The 22,264-nt window shown below is 36.9% G+C and overlaps 1 protein-coding gene across 1 annotated transcript in view; it reads right to left on the minus strand.

The window, feature by feature from the left end:
- ADAMTS19 (ADAM metallopeptidase with thrombospondin type 1 motif 19) overlaps window positions 1–22,264 on the minus strand; it is a 133,783-nt gene that overhangs the window by 74,113 nt on the left and 37,406 nt on the right. The window contains exon 7 of the mRNA XM_027714447.2: window positions 12,429–12,472. Coding sequence (XP_027570248.1) covers window positions 12,429–12,472 — 44 coding nt within the window. The remainder of the gene's footprint in view (window positions 1–12,428; window positions 12,473–22,264) is intronic.

Here is a 22,264-nt window from a genome sequence, read left to right on the forward strand (position 1 = left end):
TGAAAGCCAGCCGAAAAGGGTGAGTATCAGGTCTTTCTTCTTGCAGGCCACCTATTAACCAAAATAACCTTTGCAAAGTCTGCAAAATGTAAGGTAATCAAGAACCAGAGGAGGCTCCTGTATCACTAATGTACAGCACTAGTCCCCCCTTGAGCAGGCTGAGTAAATGATGTTTTGTTCAGGGTAGGGTACCATAATATTCAGAACATAAAAACTTCAGTACAGACTCAAAACAGAAATACAAAAGAATATGCTGCCATTTAAATGTCACAAAAGGGAGCCACGAAATGGATTCGAACATAAGATCTTCCCCAAGGCATTTAAATGAAGAGTGAGACTTGGCCCTGTCACTCTGTTCCTTTCTGCTCTGCATTCGTGGAGCACTTTTCTTTGTGTTTTGACAAGTTAGATGCAGTTGTATAGATAATCTGCAGTTCTCTCCACAAATATGGAGGTCATTTTGTTTCCTCCTCACTTAAAGGACCCATGTACCACTGACTACTGATCCCATTGTTCAAAATGAAGGAAAAAAATGCATTAATGCATTTTTTACAATCTAATTCCATCACACTGACATTTTTTTTCCATTATATAGCTAGAGGACACAAAAACTGATGCATTAGTCACAAGGAGCTACCTGTCTCTCGTGTTCTGAAAACACTTCCACTAAAAAACAGTGGGATTTTCCAGTGCAAAACACTATACAAGATTGACTATTCATACGTAACTTTGCAAATTTTTCTTTCAAAAGGATAAAAACACTATACACAAGCATCTCTACCAAGAGCTAAACACAAGACTAATATGAGCAAAATGGTTGGCTAGCTAGGTACAGTATTTTACAGCCATCTATTTTGAATGTCTTTAATTTGTAATGTTTGACACCACACTTTATTTTTCATTTTTAAAATTTAATTGCATGCATGATTCTTGAAGTGAAGAGCAATTCTTCATACAAACTAATCCAGAGTACATATTGGTATTATAGCACACAGAGTAAATTATTACTGATGCATGATTATTTACAGCTGCTAACGCACATGATTTTATTATGAATGTACACAAGATTCATCTAAATGTTTTTCACTTAAAAACAACCTATAAAAGATGAGTAGTGAAGTTGTAAAATCCAGGAGACAATGAAAGATATTTTTAAGTGCTCACAGCTGCTTGGACCTCGTTCAGTTTTTCAACAATTTGGATGAACAAAGTGATGCAGAACATAATTCACTGTTTAATGCAGTGAGAGGGTCATTAAATCACTCATTCATTTATCTCTTGCAATGCAACTAGCCAAAATGGTAAATTTTCTCCTAGCGAAAGAATTTTAGCCTAAACTTAGTTAAGCCATGCCCACTTTTGTCCTCTGCTTTGTGTCTCAGCACCCCTCCATGTCCTTGGCAGTACTGCCCCGAGGCTTCACTGATCTTTCACTTTTGAATCCAGTATGGCTAACTGAAGGATTCACACATGAAGTCAGAAAGTACACACTATTCACAAGACAAACACAAATTACACTGATAACTAACTTGCTAGTTCCTTCTGTTTTCTTTAACATATAGTAAATATGCATTCTATAATATTAGGGATTCTTTTGTCCTTGCTTTGGAATGCCCTTTGCCTGATGGCCACAGAAGTTTTGGCTACAAAAGATATTAAAGTTCCAGGTCAAAACATAAATATTCTAAATGCTATTCAATGTAATGTTAAAATTCTTATATATAGTAAGTCTCTCTATATTTTAAATCCTTTTAATTTAGGATTTTAAATACCTCTGGTAAGTCGAAACTAAATACGGAAAACACTAAAAAATAAAATAAAAAAATGTACGTAGAGATGAACCAATATAATGTGTAGAAAATGACAGTCTTATTGCATTTTCACAGAAGAGATATGAAATTATGAGGATGTATGGATAGTACTGTGGCGCATTATAGGACCACTTACTCAAGTCAAGAATTAACTCAGACATTGAGCTTGTAGCTGAATCTGCTCAGATTTAAATGTATGTTAAGAACAATCATCACATGCCACCTAAGTGAAAAAGAGCACAACTAAATGCGTCCAAACTGGAATGCACAACAAGAATTAGATATGTAAGAAATATTGTTAACCTCAGAGATATTTCAAGATAACCACAATATCCAAAAGAGTTGATTTCTTTAGTAAATGAGGAATGATTGCACATTTAACACTATCTTAACTCCAATGTATTTATTTTTTATTTATAACTATTATACAAATAAATAATATTAAAGAAAATTGTAAATACCAACACTATCAACAACACACAAAATTATCCTGCACATCAAATGAGCAACATTTCAAAAATTATTATTCCTTGACATCCAGAGGCTAATGGAAGTTCAGTACAGAATGCCATAGATTTTCTGAGCTCTATTGAAAATTTACTTATGGATTTCATCGTAAACTTTCAAAACTGGATGCAGACATGAATATTAACCTTCCTGTCTTCCTACAATCACTTAAAGGCCCTACTGCTTCCTAAGACAGACTGTTAACACATACTTAGTAAGAAAGCAGCAAGTGACCTCTGTAGAATAATCTGAAAAACAAAACAGAAAATATCTTTTTTTCCATTACTTTCAGCTCTCTAAATGCATTGGCTAACTACTTCAAAGTAAAATAACATAAAATAAAGAAAACGGAGTTGCCTGAAGGGGTAAGTCCTTGATCAATTGTTTAAGGAGGAAAAGGCTTGGTTTTTAAATGTGGTAAGTGTTAGTAATTAAAAGCTCAGTGATTATGAAATTGCCATCAGGAGTCCATTCAGAGAGATTTATTCAGTGTTACCCTACTACTGTTGAGATTAATTAAGCTTTAAACACTTAAAATAAAACACTGGAAAATAAAACAATCTGTTGTGTTGCAACCTTGTTATTTTGTGTCTGAGTTACAACACAGCTTGAAAACAAAGGTTTGCATGTCTTGATGTGAAAACTTATGTCTCTGGTCTCACTGGAGCCTTAACATTTAGTCCAACTCAGTAAAACAAGAGGCAAGGTAAGATGGGACTGGATCTTAAAAGTTTTTCTGGAAACATGAAGTTTAATAATTTTTAGAACTAAATTTAATAAAAGAAAAATAAAGTTGAGGCTTGTAACAGCAATGTCTGGATTTGATGACTGAGCACATGTATCGTAGTCCTACGTTCTGCTTTCCCGAGAAACTTCACCAAGCATGCATAATTCATTTGACACTTTATGACACGAGGCAGACTAAATTCTATTTATTTTTCTTTGGGTTTTTCTTTTATGTTTATTGGAATTCATACTTAATTAGGTTCTGTTTTGCTGTACTTGCATGTAACTCAACAACAAAAGCAAATTTTATTCTGCAGGTTGTAGCAGGCAAAATTTTCCTCATGATTTAAAAAAAAAATCTAGTGTATTAGACGTTTCTGTATATTAGATACACTTGACTATCATATGGATATCACTTCCTAGGGAACTTTTGCATTTCTACAGGAGAAAATCTATGTTCAGAAGCCCCATGTGAAAAATCTAGCTATTGAGGCATTTGTAGCTACTGACTACACATCTGGGCTACAGTACTTTTAAAAAATACCCCAAAGTTCATGAAGTGAAATTGAGTGAGATTTCTGTGGTAGCTTTTCCACAAAATCATTTAAAAGATCGTCCTGTTCTCACTGTATGAGATGTTCTTCTGTGTGCAGGTCAGTGAATTTATTATCATGATCTTGCTGTAAAAGAACATGTTGTAAGAATGGAAAATTGTACATATTGTAAAGTTATGTGAATGGCTTAGATTAGGCTACACTTTGGAAATCTCCACAGGAAATCTAGAGAAGATTAAATGGTGAGCTCAGTTCTCTGAATGTCAGCAATGTTACTGAAAAAAAAAAAATCTTTCCTTAACCTTTCCTTTATTTTTAGAGTATCTTTTTTTTCAGTGGGGCAAATAAATTCACACGGCAAAAACTCAAATCTTACAAGGCTCTTGCTGGTTTTGCCAATTTTGTGTAGCAGCAAGCTTGGAGACATGTCAGAGATCATTTTTGACCTAGGAATTTTACAGACTGTAGCTATGCCTTCACTGGGAGAAACATTGTAGTTGTTTCTCATCCAGTCTTTCCATTCTGCTCTCTGAATTCCCATGGCTCCCAGACCAGTGACATTTACAATAAAACAATGAAAATTAATTACACTAGTGACGAATATCAGAAAAAACTGCTGGTCACAGAGGTCAGCCAGAGGGCTATGTGTACATCTCTGCAGCTATGGGTAATCTCAGTCAACAGAATTTTAAAATGGTAACCTCAAAACATAACACTTCTCACCAATATCCAACTGGACTGTGCAATGCTGAAATGTTCAAAACCCCAGATGCGTGCAAACACCTTAAAAAACTTATCTTTCTAACCTCTCCTGATTTCATCCTCCTATGTTTCTTTCTGCAAGACTGGAAGGATTACTGTGTAGTGGAAGTCCTCTGTTATGTACCTATACATAGGTTCTGTGTTCTATCCTTTGTAGAAGTTCTTGTCTGAACCCTACTTTCAGCTTTATCTGACTTGTGGAGAAGAACCTGTTCCCAAACTTTTGGACATACCATAAGTGACAAGCTTCAGGATTCATGTTTGCCTTCACTGAGCAGAAAACCTCTCTTGCCCCCTGCAAGTGACAGCACCTGGACAGCTTACAGTGTTGATTTGGAACTGCATTTGGAAGCGCGTTTATTCTGTAGTTGTGTCTCCTCAGAAGGGAAACAAACAAAAAAAAAGACCAGCAGAAAGTCTTACACTGCTGACATGGCCTGCGTCACAAGGGCTCCTATTCTGCAGCTCGTGGGTACTTGATCTAGCTGTAAATTATTAGCAGCATCAAGTGCCTGCAGGAGTCCAGGCACAGCAGCACACAGCTCAGCATGAGGGAGTTCACTCTGATTCTCAGTAAACTCTTACTGCCTAGTTAGGCTAAGGACAGCTATGCAAGACTACAACAGAGGGATTTTCTGGATTAGAGGAGGGACACCAGATGGATGAATCAGATGAAGAAACAGAGGGAAACGGAGTTCTTAACTTTACTTCTGCTGTGCTGCTGCCTGTGTTCTGTGCAAGTTCCTGGGCTGCTTGCACTTTGGTAATGGGCCCTAAGCATTCAGCTTCACTATTTCCAGAATTAACCCTCACTGGACATGGATAGTCTGCCCAATTCCCTATTTCTGGTGTATCTCTTAATGTGTAGGACTGGTCTAAACCTTTGTCCTTAGGGGCAAAGTTTGGAGGAAAAGTCCAAGTCCTTTGCATTAAAGATCAACAGCTTTCATATTAGAAAATTAAATAAATCTATCTTTGGCATTTTTCTAAGTTGGATGAAAGATGTGTTCTTTCACTTCATTTTGGTTTGTGGTCTTTACTATGTAGATGTTTGTCTGATTCCTTGCCAGGCACCATTTAGATCCTTTGCAACAGTACAAAGACCTGATGATGCCTTAATCTTCTGCTATTGTTTCTGTATATGTAACACTAGCTTTACCAAGTTTAGATTACTTTAATATACTGTACCTGTACCAACCTCCCAAAACAATCTGACAAGAGTTTTTAAGGGAATTCTCTTTATAGATTGCAGCGTCAGTATTTTATTGGAAAATGCTCTCTAGAAAACAGTTTAGATGAAAATACGTGTTCTTATGGCTGCTGTTTTAACTAAAAATGATACAGCATGCAGTTTTAAAAATTACAGTAGTTTTTAAGGAAACCCTGCTCTTTTGGGATATCATAATTTGTCCCAAAATTGGATTTTTTTTAGCCAGCATGCAACAAGCCAATAATTACACACTTGAGAGAGACCCTGCTTATTTATTTCAGAGCTGTGCGAGCCTGGGCGCTCGGTGGTACTGCACAAATCAAGCGCAAACACCGGACTTCTCCTGCCATTATTCACACAGAGCAATTCAGAGCCGGTGACTTCCCCAGTGCAGCCCCTCTGGTACAACCGGACAGTAAATTTCCATGCGAGTTACGTAACCCCTGCCAAACTTCTCCGCGTGTCAGGGGAAGGGTCTTCACCTGGCCAGGGCTCTTTTTGACCTCTAGGCGTGAGTTTAAGTTTTATAATGAACATAGTTCAGCTACAGGACACATGGACTGTGAGCATTTTGCCAAGTTAGCAAGGTATGCACAGACACACATCAACACCTTGATTTACTGCATCCTTAAAGCTTGTCAGTTCCCAGGTGTCCCAGATTAGGGAATGCCGCTCCCTGTTCCACTGATTAGGTCTCCTCTCTTGCTGATTAGACTTGAACGTATACAGAGACCTCACACCAAAGCACATCCTGATCTAGTATAATCTTGACATGGTCCCCATTTGCAACAATAAGATACAAAATACTGCCTGAAAAGTATACTGAAAAATACTTTCTCTCCAAGAGACCACAATTAGAACATTGCACTTGCACTCCTCTGAGATCAGTGAAGCGCTGAAAACCTTGTCTTTCATAAAGCCCCACTTACTATACCTGAAACATTCTACTGTTCGGTAATTTTTAACGGGACTAGGAGTATGAGCATGTTTGTACAGAACAATACAGGTGTGTCAGTAGAAGATGTATTTATAAAAAAGAAGCCTCTCCCTGCTGCAGTAAGAAGACAATAATGAAAAAAATCAGCCTAGGTCACTATTCAAGGCAAAAGCTACCTTCAAAATGACTCATAATTCTAACATATCAGGTCAAATGGAACTCAATTCAGACATGCTGAGAAAGTTCCTGACCTTCCTTTGACAGAGGCATCTTTTTTTACTGAGTGCAGTAAAAGATGTATGGTAACTGAATCTGGAACTACTACTTTTTGTTTTCCATTTTGTTGCAATCAGTGTTACTAGGACATTTTACTGGCTATCATAAATCTTTCAAAACATTAACCATGGTCACAATTTTCTACAGAGCACATGTGTTGTACACCTGCAGATTTTGACCGGGGATGAGGGAAATATTACCTGAAGAATCACAGAGTGTAGGACATGGTATAATACAAGGATTCAGGTGCTTAGTGTCTGATATTCTGATATCTGGAATGGTCTATCTTCAATAAAGACTTTGGAAAAAAACAACTACCAGCAGGAACTGCATTATACTCACTATAGGATAGCATTACTAAAGCAACAGCTTTCAAATAGTAGAATTTTTTTTTTCTGCAAATTATTTTCAATTTCTACATGTTCTTTGAGGATGAATTTACTTGTAGCTCTACAACTTACAGCAATGTGACAGCACACCAACACTTCAGATTTTTTAAAAGCCATGTCATGGGCACTAGAAATTTAGACAATGTAATAGGCTGAATGGAGAGGAAGAACATGCTGGGTTCCCTTCTTGATTCTCTCACTTGCTAATTCATTGACCTTGTGCTGGGCATTCAGCCTGCTAGTATTTCCAACTGCAGCAATTATGCTCATTGCTACACCTTTTGATAACCATTTTGAGATGAACAACTCTCAGCATCCCTGAACACTTCAGAAGCTCTCAAGCATTCCTGCTAGAATCTGTCTTTCAATCTAACCTACAGCTTTGACACAATAGGGAGCTGCATGGAAGCCACAAACAAAATTTTACAGTTAGTTAAGTGAACAATCACAATGTTCACTAAAGACAACTGCGTGTTTATGCTAAGACTTGCTGAGCCATTTTGCTTGCACAAGGAAGGACTGGAAAAGGAGGCAGAGGGATGCTAAACCAAGGCAGTGAGCAGTCTCAAAGCAGGGCAGTCCCAGAAATGTCACTGCCTCTCTTAGAAAAATCACTACCTCAGTTTCTGCAGATTAACAAGGCTCCAACACAAGGCAAGTGTTGTGATGCCAGCAATCTGCCCACGCCTGTAACACTGCACACCAAGAACTCTTATTACAGTGTTTCCACAAAAGACACTAGCTAGCAGTAAACAGCAAATCTAACCCAAAAGAAATACGCCTCAGAAACTCAAAATCTTAACTGCTGAAGTGGAAATGCAAACAAGAGGAACAGAAATTCAAATGTGCATACACTTTCTTCAAGAAATAGTCTTCATGTGTTTACTTGTTAGCCTAATTTTTGACAAAATATCTGTTTATTTCCATCTGCTGGTACTAAGGTTTGTGTAATACCCAACCAACGAGTTTCCCTATGAATTGCTGCTCATCTCAGTTACTTAAATACGATAATACCAGAAGATTCACACACAAGAACAACAGAGCATGTGCAATCCCACAGTTCACATTTTGTTCTGTTGTTATGGACTTAATTTTCTGAAAATTGGTAATTGAATTATTTATTAGATTTTTCAGAAATTCACTGGGACATCTACACTCATAATTTTACCTGTCATCAGCACAGGAAAAAGAACAACACTCCAAATCACCACAAATTCAAAAGCTAGTTCCCTCTGACTAAGCAAACAAAGCCTTTTTGGAGGAGAGACATGCCATGATCCTAAAAGTCAGTTGTCTTCTGAAGGAAAAGAATCTTAGACAATTACAAATCTAATTTTTCATTAGCTAAACTAAAGTTATATGTAAACATCTTCATATTCTTCCACCCTCAGAAAAGTCATCTCTTCCAATCATACTATGTCCCTAATGATTGTACTGTAAAGCAATGTTTGAAGCCTCTGTTTAAGCTACAGAACTGTGAGAATCAGTGGTGGAGAAACAGGATCTCAGTTCTGTGCAGAATAGGAGACAGTGAGAATACACATGAGCAGAACAGGAGGGAAAACAAAACAAAGCAACTAAAAAAAAGAAAAGACTGCTGCAGCCAATCAACCAGAGGAAGCTCAAGAACACTTAGGTCTGGTCAATTTTGAGCCTAAAACAATTGCTTTGTGGTTCTCCACCCAGGAAGAATTTGACAGGGGCTGCAACAATTGACAGTGCTGAAATCAGAATAGCCTAGCTGAAATCAGTTGACCTGGGCTGACTGATACCACGTGAGAGTCTAGCTTAATGTTTTACAGAAAAGTGGGATTAAACAAATATGGCATTAATTTGAGTTACTCTGGATTTACATTATGAAGTAAGAAAGTAGTCTCACAACTCCCCTGCCTACAGCAGAGATTTCCAAACATTTCTAGAAATAGTACAGTACTTAATATTGAAAGGCATAAAATAAATACATTCTCCTTTCTAAACTTCAACACACTTTGGGGAATCAAATAAAATTCCTGAATTCATTCTTGTCTTTCTGACTACTTTGCAGAACTATAAAATATGAACTATTCATACGTTTTAGAATTGTCCTGCCACTATCTGCCTGCATAAAAAGTCCCTCTCCCTCCTTTATGTACTGGAAGGCCACCATGAGGTCTCGCCAAAGCCTTTGCTTCTCCATGATACACAATTTTTGTGCTTGAACACCAAGATAGACAGTTTTTTTTTCCTGATTAAGAATTTAAAATTCTGACAATCAATCCAAGTCATGTTTTCTATCATTATGGGAAAAAAAAAATCTTGCATTTGTCCACCTTAAATGTTTTTGTGAAGGAATATTTAGATTATTACCACATATTTTGTTCAATATCATTAACGAAATACATTTCAGTATATTTCTAGGGAGGTTTCATATATGGTTTTGATTTGGAGTAAACATTTTTTCTGGTTAACAGAGTTCTCAGGTTAATTATATCTTTAAACGACTAAATCTTAATATAAATCACTGTTATCTTAGGAGACAATGAAAAAGTACTAACTGAAGAGTGCATAAGCTCTGTACTTTGTTTAGAAGAAGACTGGAAGCACAACAAATGTATTATTTGCCACTTAAATCACGAAAACTTTGTCTGTATAACAGAATATTGGTACTTACTGTATCTGGCTTAAGTGGATACTCATGTCCAATCTGAAAACTGTGAGTCTAGGCATTTAATGACTAAACGATAAATCCAGTATTTGTCTGCTTAGTGTCCAGCACTAGGAAGAATTATTATCCAACACGACAATCCTTTCCAATAAAAAGGTCTGTCCTATACATGCCCCCTTCTCATGACTTCCATTTCTGGATTGTGTAAATTGCTTAAGATCATCTCAACTGCCTCACATACATGTACAGTTATATCAATATTTCACAGAGCATTGCTTTATTCCACTCTTTATGGTAGACAAAAGTCTGTATCGTGGTGCATTCTTCTGGGTTTTATTGGGGAGAAGGTGAGGCAAGCTCTGGACATCTGGGAGTTGTAAAGTGCATGAGCACTTCTCATTTACTGTCTTTGGCAAATTCTGTAATTTACAGAATGTTATACATCCCTGGAATGCACTGTCTCCTTTTGCCTATAAACTTGTTGCATGAATATCTGTAGTAAGATCGAATTGAGCTTCATTTCCTCTCAACAAACTTTCACTCATGATCTAATCTAAAAATCACCCTTTCAGTTTTCCTAGAGAAATCAAGAAAAGATACCAAAATGAAATCATCTTCTATCTACATGTACTTTCAACAATTTAGGCCTGCTATCCTAAAAAATATTGATACATCAATAATAATATATTCATGGTATATGAATATATATCATGAGTGGTGGTGGACAAGATGGTGGTGGACAGGAGCCTCAGAAAATTTTCTTCTTAACAGTGAGCATGGACTCACAGTACTGTAAATGGGCATGGAAGAAATGACTCACTGACTTTGTGGGAAGGTGCTGTATGCATCTGGGAAACTAATGATTGAATTCACATAATAAACAATGAAACATCAGGAGAAGAATGACCTTAGATTTGCTGCACAATCGTACCTACATGGAAAGAACCACACATACAAACTATATTTCAACTCCTGAAGAAACCTCTCAACAACAATATGCAGAGTGGGAAAGTCCACAACAACCATTCCACAAAGTGCCAGATCAGACAGTCAAGGTCTCTACTTCATTTTTTTTTAATCAATACATTAAGACTGCAGACTAAAGTAAACGCTTTACTTCCTGTGCACTTACAATCAATGCACTGCCTCATTTTCAAGTTTTGTTCAAGCTTCTTCATCACAGACATGTGAATGACCGATACTCGAGTCAGTTCAATCTTATCCCATTTAAAATTCCATGGACAAATTCAGAGATAAATAGTCCCTCTATTACCTCCAAGGTTCAAGCAAAGAGGAAACATCGTTCATCATTCAAATCCTTGAATACATTCACTTCATCTCTGAAATCCAGACAGCAGCCTATCCTGATTTAGATATATTGGGAGTACTCCAGACTTAATCTTCAGTTTAGATCAACATAAAATGCTGAAGACCTCTTGTCACATTGCTTCCTCTTTTAGCTGGAAGGAAACATATTCCCACTAATAGGTCAAAAATAAATGCCCCTGAGCACCAAACACTCATACAAAATTCACTTAAGACCAATATACCAATTAGTGAAAGAACACGATGAATTCTTAATCTTTAACTGCTGTAAAACGTATTCCATCCTTCATTTAGAAGGTTTTAATTGATATCCATCCCACAGGCACACTCACATACACTTGGGATACAGCAGCAAAAGAAAAAAAGACTATCAAGTACTGAGGTAATACAGTTGACATAAGAATTCTCCCCAAACTTTTGCAACTGAAATGAAACAGGAAAAGAAAAATCTACTTCTCCTTTACCCATGAGGGAGCATAAGCAGGACAATAGTTAATAGCCCATTGCTATCATCCTAATTCTGAAAAAAAAAAATGGGTTCTGAATCCTTGTATTCACATGTAGAACTGGTAAGACTTCTGTTAGCCAATTGAAATTCTAGGGTAAAAACATGCCATGACATCCTTCATTTAGGGTCATGGCATGTTTTCACCCAGAATTCAAACTGAACGGAACAACTGCTACTTTTTTGCTGCCTTTTCCATCAGACCTTTATACTGAAAAATTGTCTTCCCAAAAGTGTGTGAACTATATCAATGACTGTTGATAGAAAAACTCGGTTCCGCTAGCACTCAGTTTAATTGAAGATGTCAGAAGATGCCTTTCACAATAGCTCACATCCTGTATTCTTCTGAAGTTACATAGTTCATAAACTCTGTATCACTCTACTATATTACATTGGAAACTTCTTTTATACATTGTAAACATGTTCTCGCCAAAGATAAATCCACCGCACAAAAAAAATAAATCATAAACACAGTTTTTTAGCTTCAGAACTTAGAATAGTAAAACAATTTTTTATTAGTTAGTCAATGAGATTAAAAAGAAAATAATTTTAGAAGTCTTTTCTATGAAAGAGATGAGAATATTGTACTTAAAGGTGGTACTTTGCTAGAAGCATACATAAATCTAACAGTATTATTATCATTTAAGATGTATTTTGCGTTTTATCTAGTTACTGCTTTCCGTCACCAATTCTGCCGTCACCTTTTAGCTTCACATTTGTATTTAATAACACGTACTTTATTAAGAAGTTTATATACAGTCTCTTACATTTATTTACTTACCAACAGTATCACAGGGTTCATCTTTATGTACACAGAAATCCTTCCTAGAATTGGGGGGGAAAGGAAAAAAGTTAAGCACGTCAAGCTGTCAGAGGGTAACAACTGTGTGACCTATTTACAAACATTTTGTACAGCTCAATTAATAAATACAGAACACCATTATCTCAACAAAGAGCAGGGGGAAGCAAAGGCTAGGATTACACAAGCACTGAAACTCCAGTTTATTTTCAGAACAAATTAAAGAGGAGTCAGGTGACAAAACAGGCACTGTATATTCAAATTGCATTGTACCTAATTTCTGTGTTCTGCTGTTTTGCTGATTTTGTTTGTTTGGGTTTTTTTTCTCTTTTTCTGTAAGCATCTTGAAAAGTAACAAGTCTAAAGCTAGGGTTTTTTTATTTGAAACGAAAATATTTTCAATGTTTAACCCCAGATTCAAATGTAGCAGCATTTAGACCAGTGACAGAGTCAGCGAGCTTTCGTGCTAGCAGGTCAGTGGTCAAAATCACTAATAGGAATATATTCTGGAGAAGCTTTTCTGCTAGAACATCCCATTACAACAGTGAAAGAGTTATGAATTAATTCACAGGGAGAAGACTACCCTATCTACAACATATTTTACTCCAGTCATAGCTCTATAAATAAGACTGTTCTGTTGCATAAAGTAGAATAAATACTTCAGCTCTGTGTTAAACAACACCTGAGTTTGAGATTCATTTTAGTTTCACACCCATTTCACTTGTTCTCAGGGATACAACAAGGTTACCAAAAGAGCAAAGGGAAAGCTTCTTTTTTACTGGAGTATTTGGAATTCTTATTAATTTATTATTTTAAGTAAAAAAGGGTTGCTGAAGTATGCATGAACTGGAGAGACTGGGAGGGAACCAATGAGGAAGTAACAACATGTTTAGCAAACCCACAAATAAAGAAATTCTGTTTTTAGCTGTGCCACAGAGTAATGGTCTCTGTTTTTAGAAGGAGACCATATGGATCAGAGAAATTTAATTTTTATATTCTGTATATGGAGGTACCTAGATATACACATAGACTGATAATGATAAAGATACATACATAGAGAAACACCCGTTTTCCAAAATTCTTTCATTCTTGATACATAAGATACTGACATTTATCATTTTTACAAATGTAACTACTCCAAAAGCTGTTCGTTTGTTTGTTTCCCAGAAACGATTCCTACAGAGTGATTTAGACCCAAAAACAATCTCAAGAGGTTGGCAAAGTTCTGACACTTGTTAAAGGCTACAACAGATAGATACATGAGGTTACATAGCTTTTGATTAACCAGTCATCACTGCCAGATAATTACAGAGTAGAGAAGAAAAACAGCAGCGCTGTAAACTGACGAAGCTGTGAGTAAAACTGATAAAGTAGCTCTGGGAATACACTCAAAGAAGTCCTGGAAACTGAGCAAAAGATGGTGAACAAGAAACTGTAATCAGATGCAGAAGAAAGTTATTTTTTCAAACCTGAAAGAAATTTGATGAAATTAATGCACTGGGTTGTAACACAATTCTTTGGTTTTTTGCTATGTGACACAAGGGACTTACTGTCTTGTTAAGCAACATGACAGAACAATTAGAAATATGGGACTTTTGGTGAAGCAAGAGAACATGTGTAAAGACAATCTAAGGACATAGATTGCCTTCGACACACACCCATCCAACCACCATAAATATTAACTGATGTAATAATAAGTAAAAAAACAAACAAAAAAATAGAGCATACCTTCAAGTGTAAAAGAATACCATATGACATTTTAAAACTGCCAATATCCAAGAGGTTTCTGCTTATGTAATAGCTTTGTTCTCGTATACTTAGTGAGCTGTTTTTGTTTTGTTTTTCCTTCTTGGCTGAATCTGACTATGGTTATGCTATGCATCCAGGGTTTCGTTATGGGACTTGGGGGAAATGGTTCTGCTATGATTTGGCAAGAGGGAAATACAGTAAACCATTCTTAGTTCCTGATTTACATTGAAAGAATGTAATACCTCCTTTTATTTCCAAGAAAATGAATGCATTACATACATTTGAGACTATGCTCCTTAGTAAAGATTTACAGTTCTAGCTAAACCTACCAGTGACTCCCACAAAAACTACTCTCTAATTCCCACATGGTAAGTTACATATTCCATCATAACTACATTCCTGTATGTTTATATAAAATACATATATATATATATATGCACACATGCACAACTCTACACTTTATATATACATATATGAAATTGGCATACTGAAGCTATACAAAACAGAGGATACAGACTCTTCCAAGTAGGAGGAGGTATAAAATCAAGTAGTGAAGCACCCTGCAAAGTCCTCAGACAATTTCCCTTTGCCCTTTTTATCCTTTCTCTTAGTAAAACAGGACGAAAATATTGGCATTACCATTAGTGCATATAGAAGCTTTTTGTGGCACAAGTTAGTAACTGAGTCTATCATTGAATTCAAGAAACTGGTTAAAGCACACTGAGGTCCCCCTCTACCCAGTACACAGCACACCATGTTCATTATTCTAAGAGGTGACTCTACACACACACTGAAGAGAAAACAGGTCCTTATTTGACCAAGGGAAAAGAGGAGCCTTTATGAGACTTGAGACTGAATTCTGCACTTGAATGAGCTGACAAACTCTAGAAGAGAATTCTAAGCAAAGATTGGTAACCACTAATCCATTGTTTCAGAAAATTATATTTAGTTAGTACATTTCAATTGACTACATATAGCACTATGAAAGACCTTCACAGCAAACAAAGGCTAACTAATTTCTAAATATAAAGTATCTCTGTACATTCTCGTTGTTAAAATAAATCCTGATACGTAGGTGGGATGTACAACAGAAGACATCAAGAACAGCAGGAGACTAAAGAAAAATCCAGTCTTTTCCTCACGAATAATTTGCAGCAACTTGTCATTTTAGATAAATTTAATACTTGTTTTAAGCAAGTCAAAATAGTCAAAAGGTCTTGTCCAAGCTGGTATATAATTTCCTTCCATATGCTAGATTGGAGAAAAGAAGAAACAGAAGAGGACAGCAAATGAATTTTACCCATCTACCAAATCTTCCTTCTGGCTTCACTCTACTCGTAATTTCACAATTTCTTTAATGTTCATAATTTTGAGAAACGTAGCATAGGCTTGAAACTTCAGTCTAACTCTTGCTGTTATCAATGCTGGGACTTACAACATTTAAAGGCATCTTTGGGGCTTATTGCCCAAGAAACAAGTTTTCTCAAAGCATACGACTTTTATAAAGAATGGTTGCAATTAGTCCCCCTTGTGAAAAATGGCATCCTCAAATTACAAATGCCTTCATTTGCATTATGCTAAGTGAATAATGACAACACTGAAGAAGTTCTTGTCTCTTCACATAATAGGAATTTCTGAAATTATTCTCACGTATAAAGTAAGCACATATGTACTAACTAATAGATGCACATTTAATGAAAATAATTAAATTTAAAACTATTTTGCTGTTAATGAACCACAAGAAAAATGACATATTTACTATTTAGTTGAGAATTTAAATAAATGGACAATGTGACTAGCAGGAATGCTATTTCAGAAACTGTTTATTATTTTGAGGGTAAACGCACCAGTATGAATTGGTCAGTGTATTATAGCAAAAAAAGGAAATACTATATTTAAATATTTAAAATAGCTAACAAATCACTTAGGTTCTGTAAAGTTGAACTGAGATTAAAAAGGATAATATAAATAGGTCTTCTAAAGTTCGTGTTTCAGTCAAAGTGAAAAACAACAATTCATAAATGTAGCAAGTGAATAACTGAACTGAAGGTGCAATTAACATCTCAAAATAGATATGGAATAGTTAGGAAGCCAGGGAAGGCATTTTTGAGTGGAGTACAAAAGAATCTAGACTCAGTATTAGCATTAAACAATGAAGTAGAAGAAAATAAGAGAATATTACTGGTGAAGTTTAAAAATTAAATTAGTTCTGATAGAATTGAGACAAAGCAAATTTTAAAGATGACTCATCTGAGTAAATTTTCTTTTAATGTAGCCAAAAATGGACCCTTAGACTTGATAAGACACAACAACAATGTGACAACATTAATAAAAACCCAAACAAAAATCCAAACAAACAAACAAAAAACACACACACAAAAAAGAGAATTTGAAAACAGTCAGTAAAAGGGCACAGCATCCTTGGATAAAGATTCAGGAAAATATAGGAACAGCACCACTACAACTGCTCCCACAATACTGTGTCCAGTTTTGGTGCTTATGCTTGAAAAAATAACTTTGTAAAGAGGAAAAGGTCTGGAAAGAGCTGAGATAATAATTACATAGAGTAATCTCTGTAAATTACTGTAAAAGAAAGAAGAGTTGTGGCTTGAGCACAGCCTACAAGTATTTCCATAGAGAGGAGCTTTTGAACAGTAGCAAAGGGTACAAAGAGATCCATGGATGAAAACTGAAGCAACAAAAATTAGAAATGAGACCAGCTGTCCATTCTGAAAGTAAATAACCCTGCCAATAATCTGTTGCAGAACACAGTTAATATTCCTTTCTTTTAAATCTTTGTTGCGAGACTATCTAGCTTTTTTATTCACCAGACAATTTAAAATGTAAAAGTAAATGTCTAAATTTTATGCTAGGGTGTTGCACTAGATAATCAGAGATATTAAATTCAGTTTAGGCCCCTGTAATCCTACGGAACAGATCTGTACTAGTGAATGGAACACATGTAGCCTAATTGCCAAAGCTTGAAAGAATAAGCTGACAGAAACAAGTAAGTTCATGAAGTTTTTCCCCAGATGTATTACTACAAGCATTGCCACTTTACAGACTCAAACACCTTGAACGTAGAGAAGAAACAAACAAAACAGCATGTGATGACTTAAAACTACTGTGATTTTTAAAATACACGAGATAAAAATACATGTCTTAAAATTTAAGTGGCAAGTAGAGTAGATAGAGGCTTTTCTTAAAAAAAAAAAAATCTTTTTATTCTAAAAATCTTTATATTCTAAACCAAACTTTTTTAACATTTCCCTGCCTCCTTCTGCATCTACAACCCTATTGCAAAATAATTAATAGTAAGGTCATGCAAGATTCTCATGAACTTCCTTGATGTCTGCTGGTGGTGTCAAAAAAAAAAAAAAAAATGAAACCAGTGAACAGTGTACAAAATCATCAAGAGATTTGGCAGCATGGAAATTACAAAATTAAGAATAATCTCATCTCTCACCGTTCTTATTTGCAAGAACCCACTTTTCCAGAGCTGAAATTCAGTAGGAGTTACAGAACAACAATAGCAGCTTAATAACCAAAATCTCTCTCCCAGTACATTTCAGCAAATTGGAACTGCCAAACACCGCAGCCTTTTGGGGTGACCCTGTGATGTCAGTTTTAATCATGTGGGGATCATTCACAGTCTTCTTCCTCTGACTTTCTTGAGGAGGTATTTTTGGTTCAGAAAGGTAGTAAATTGCGAAGAGAGAAAAAGAACTGTACTTTTTCTTTTGTGCATTGGAAGGTAATAGCAACGCTTAAAAAATTCTTGACCAAGCTTTGGGGACAGTTCTGGAGGGTGGGAACTATTAGAAATTAAACAGTGTTTATCAAATCTAGGTGCTGTTTATGCCATTGTCTACTTTTATAGAATGGGGCACTTTCTTACAGTGACAATGTCCCACAGCACTGTTTCAATCATGTGCCACCCACCCAGAGCAAGGGATTTCAGATGCTGAAGGTCAGTATGAATAAATGGCTGATGTACACAGGCAACATGATGAACGTGGAATATCACTGTCTATCTGATGAATATTGAGAAAATCACAGATCTACTTTCTGTCACAAGCGCACGTGAAAATATCAGTTCTGAGAAGGAGAATAAAGAACTCGGAGTTTTTTATATATTATTTTTTTCATACATACTTGTTCTTCTAAAAACCACTGTGACACAATAGACTGATTAATGCACTGGAAAAGCAAAATGATGCATAATTTCCAAGTGAAGATAGATTTTGCCTCACTCCTGTATACACATTTTTTTTATACACTCCAAAGCTTTCATTACCTTGTTTGCAACAGAGGCAACATAAGAACTTCAGTATCATCACAGAACAAAGGGGGATGAGCCTTTTTCTGCCTTACTTTCAGTTACCTCATTCAGGTCAAGCAACCTATCAGACAGCAACTGGTAATGTCTTCTCAGTGGCCATCAAAACTGGGGCTTGTCTCTGGGCATTGACACTGTAACTTAAAAGGCAAGGAGGATGTTGATGCAACATGCTGTGTCTTGTCCTCAGAGAAAAGCAGTTCCTGATAATGTCTGTTTCTAAAGTAACAATGCTAATTTATAACTGTGAATACAGTAAAACTTATCTGATAAAACAGGTTGTTTTATAAAGAAAGTCCTTAAAATAATTTCTGTCTTAATTAACACATTCTCTTTATATCTAACCTCCACAGGGATCTTTTCTAAATACACTACAAACTCTTTCTGCCTTCCCTTTACTTTATGGCACCATATTTTATACATTTATATATTTTATATGTTACTTCACTGAAATAAGCCAATCTAAAGGGAAACTAAACAAAAACTCAAAGGCTGAATTAAAACCAAAATAAAGTGAAATTAACAGCTTGGTAGCAGATTCACATGTATCATTACAGACTATCTGGGCAGCAGAGAAGGCTGTGGGGAGAAGCTGGTCTTGCTTTCCTTTTTACAAAACAGTTGCAAAAGTAAGTTTTGAAAAGTACCTTTTTCATGAAAAGGCTATGACGGCTCGTTGACTGTTCAATAACAGTCTCTATAACATCCAAATTATTCTCTTTGTATTTAGGCATTAAAAATTAGCTCTGCAGAACACTCAATACTTAATTTCTAACTCTTTTGGTTACTACACACAACTGGCATGTGAAAGCACAGGAAAGGTTTTAAAATGCACTCTTGCTGTTCTATTATCACGCAAGACAAATGAGGAGGTGTGGTAAGTTTTAGGAAGTCTGCCACAGAATGTGCTGGATAACCAAAACTTTGCATTTTAACTCAAAAAACACAGTTTGTGTTCATCTGTCTAAACAAAATTATTTCTCTCAATAAAGCAGATCTGCTGTCCAAAGCTCTTTGGAAGTTGTGACAAAGGAGCTTGTTCTGTGTTTGCCAAACAGAATGAGATTCTGAATTAACAAAACACACAAGTAGAGCCACACATGGGGTTAGCTATATCATAAACCTGATGATGTGCAGAGGGAGCCTGGATTAGCAAAACATTCCCACAGTCAGCAAACCACACTAGTATGATTTATTAGCAGCTAAAGCAGCTCTAAGGTGGGAGGCAGTACAGGCTAGAGAATAACACCACTGAAAAAATAAAAATGTCAGAAGAACAGATCTTCAGTTTCTGGCTCCAGCCCTGACTTACTGTCTGACATCTAACCAATCACTTCCCTGCTCTCTACTTCAATTTCCTTAACACTAATCACAGATTTGATTTAAAAAAAATTGTATTTAAACTTACAGGTAAAAAAATTGTAGATGATGCCAGAGCAAGTCCTGAGGAGGGCCATGAAGGTGACCTGAGGGCTGGAGCACTTCTCCAATGGAGACAGGCTGAGCTGGGGTTGGTGAGCCTGGAGAAGGGAATGCTCTGGGCCAACCTTACTGAAGCCTTACAGCACCTGAAGGGAGCCTACAAGAAGGCTGGAGAGGGATTTTTTGCAAGGGCATGTAATGACAGGACAAGGAAGGATGGCTTTAAACAGAAAAAAGCTAGGTTTATATCAGATATAGGGAAGAAATTCTTTACTGTAGTTATGAGACACTGCAACAGGTTGCCCAGAGAAGATGTAAATGCCCCATTCTTGAAAGTTTCCTAGGCCAGGTTGGATGGGGCTTTGAGTAACCTTCTCTAGTGCAAAGTGTCCTTGCCCATAGCAGGGGTTTGGAACTAGACAATCTTTAGGTCCCTTCCAGCCAAATCATTCTATGATTCTGTGAAATCAGAATATCATTATTTACAAAGCACTTCAGAAAAGCACATCTTAACATATGACTAGCGTCTTGAAAAGGTTTTTTACCATTCAGAATCACAGAATTGTTGGGGCTGGAAGGGACCTCTGGAGCTCATCTAGTCCAACCCCTCAGCAAAGTCATAGTGTCCCAGAGCAGGTTACACAGGAACATGTCCAGGAGGGTTTTTGAATGTCTCCAGAGAGGAGGACCCCATGACCTCCCTGGGCAGCCTGTTCCAGTGCTCTCCCACCCTCAACATAAAGAAGTTCTTCCTCATTTTGACGTGAAACTTCTTGTGTTTTAATTTATGGCCATTGCTTCTCATCCTGTTGCAGGACACTGCTGAAAAGAGTCTGGCACTGTCCTCTTTACAACTGCCTTTGAGATATTGATATGCACTAATGAGATCCCCTCTCAGTCTTCTTTAGGACTAAATAGGCCTATCTCCCACAATCTCTCCTCATAAGAGAGATGCTCCAGACCCCAAATCAGCTTTGTGGCCCTCTGCTGGACCCTCTCCAGTACCTCTGTGTTTTTCTTGTACAGAAGAGCCCAGAACAGGTCACAGGGCTGCAGATGTGGCCTCACTAGAGCCAAATAGAGGGGGAGGATCACCTCCCTCAACCTGCTGGCCACACTCATCCCAATGCACCCCTACCACTGGCTCTTCTGGCCACAAGGGCACGTTGACGGCTCATAGTAAATTTATAATCCACCAAGACTCCCAGAAATCCTGCATTAAAGTCAGAAAGCTGTGTGCCCAAATCCACCGACTGCTGAAGACATCTCCAGACCACTGCCCCTTGACTACTTAACTAACACCTCACTTGCATCTGTTCAGAATGCCTCTGCCTCTTCCCATGGAGGCTGATTAAGGTGAAGATGAAAAAATGAGAGGGAAAAGGTTTTACATGCTTTATTTTACAGTATCTTACAAGTATACACCTCACAAGCTGAAGAATGCGGCCCTAGGCTCACTCTCGTGGCAGATACAGGCTTGAAACATTCAATACTCCCTCAAACTGCTGCTGCTATTGCAGATACTGCTGGCTGCCTCAGCTGTCTCAACAGAGCCCAGGCATAGGCAACAGGTCACTCAACAACCCTGCATTTCCAGCAAACAAGCAGGTTGCAGTTGCTCATTATCCTTGGACAGTCAAAAAGTACAACTAGATGTAAGAACATGCATCCCCCCTTAGCCATGCTTATTAACCCAATGCCACATATGATAGTCAGCCATCCTTTATGCCTTGGCTGAAGTTTACTCCTTTCTACTCCTTGCTTCTTTCCTTCTCCGTCTAGACTTTTCTCCCATCAACACAGTCACTACTACTAAAATCAATTCTGGATCTTAAGCGGAAGAAATTATTTTTAGTCTGTCATTACAAGTATGAGCTGATGAAAATCACTGATGAGCTAATGAAAATTTGTTGCAGAGAACATTATTTCTCACATCTTCCACTGCAGAGGAGAGGAGGTGGTGAAAAGGATTGCTGCTTAGTCAATGTATAAATGTGTAACAAAAACTAATCCTCCCCCTCAAAGCCCCAACAATCCACAGAACAGATATACACATCAAATAGAGCAGGATGGCACAGGGTTTTCTCTAAGAAAAGATAAGGGATTGAACAGCAAAAGTAGCAACAAGGCTGTCGCCACAGACAATTCGGCCTTCTTAATTTCCTGCTTCCAGTATGTGACTGGGTCTCAAAACCAGGAAAATTTAGGGCAGCGCTTTTCTGCCTCAGAAAATTGAAACACACTCTAGATATTAGAGTACTCAGAATGTAACCAATTAAAAAAAAAAAAAGGCATTTAGTTTCTAGAG

Source organism: Pipra filicauda, unplaced genomic scaffold (assembly GCF_003945595.2).
Source record: "Pipra filicauda isolate LSUMZ 115617 unplaced genomic scaffold, ASM394559v2 scaffold216_size1298047_pilon, whole genome shotgun sequence".
Lineage (NCBI taxonomy): Eukaryota > Metazoa > Chordata > Aves > Passeriformes > Pipridae > Pipra > Pipra filicauda.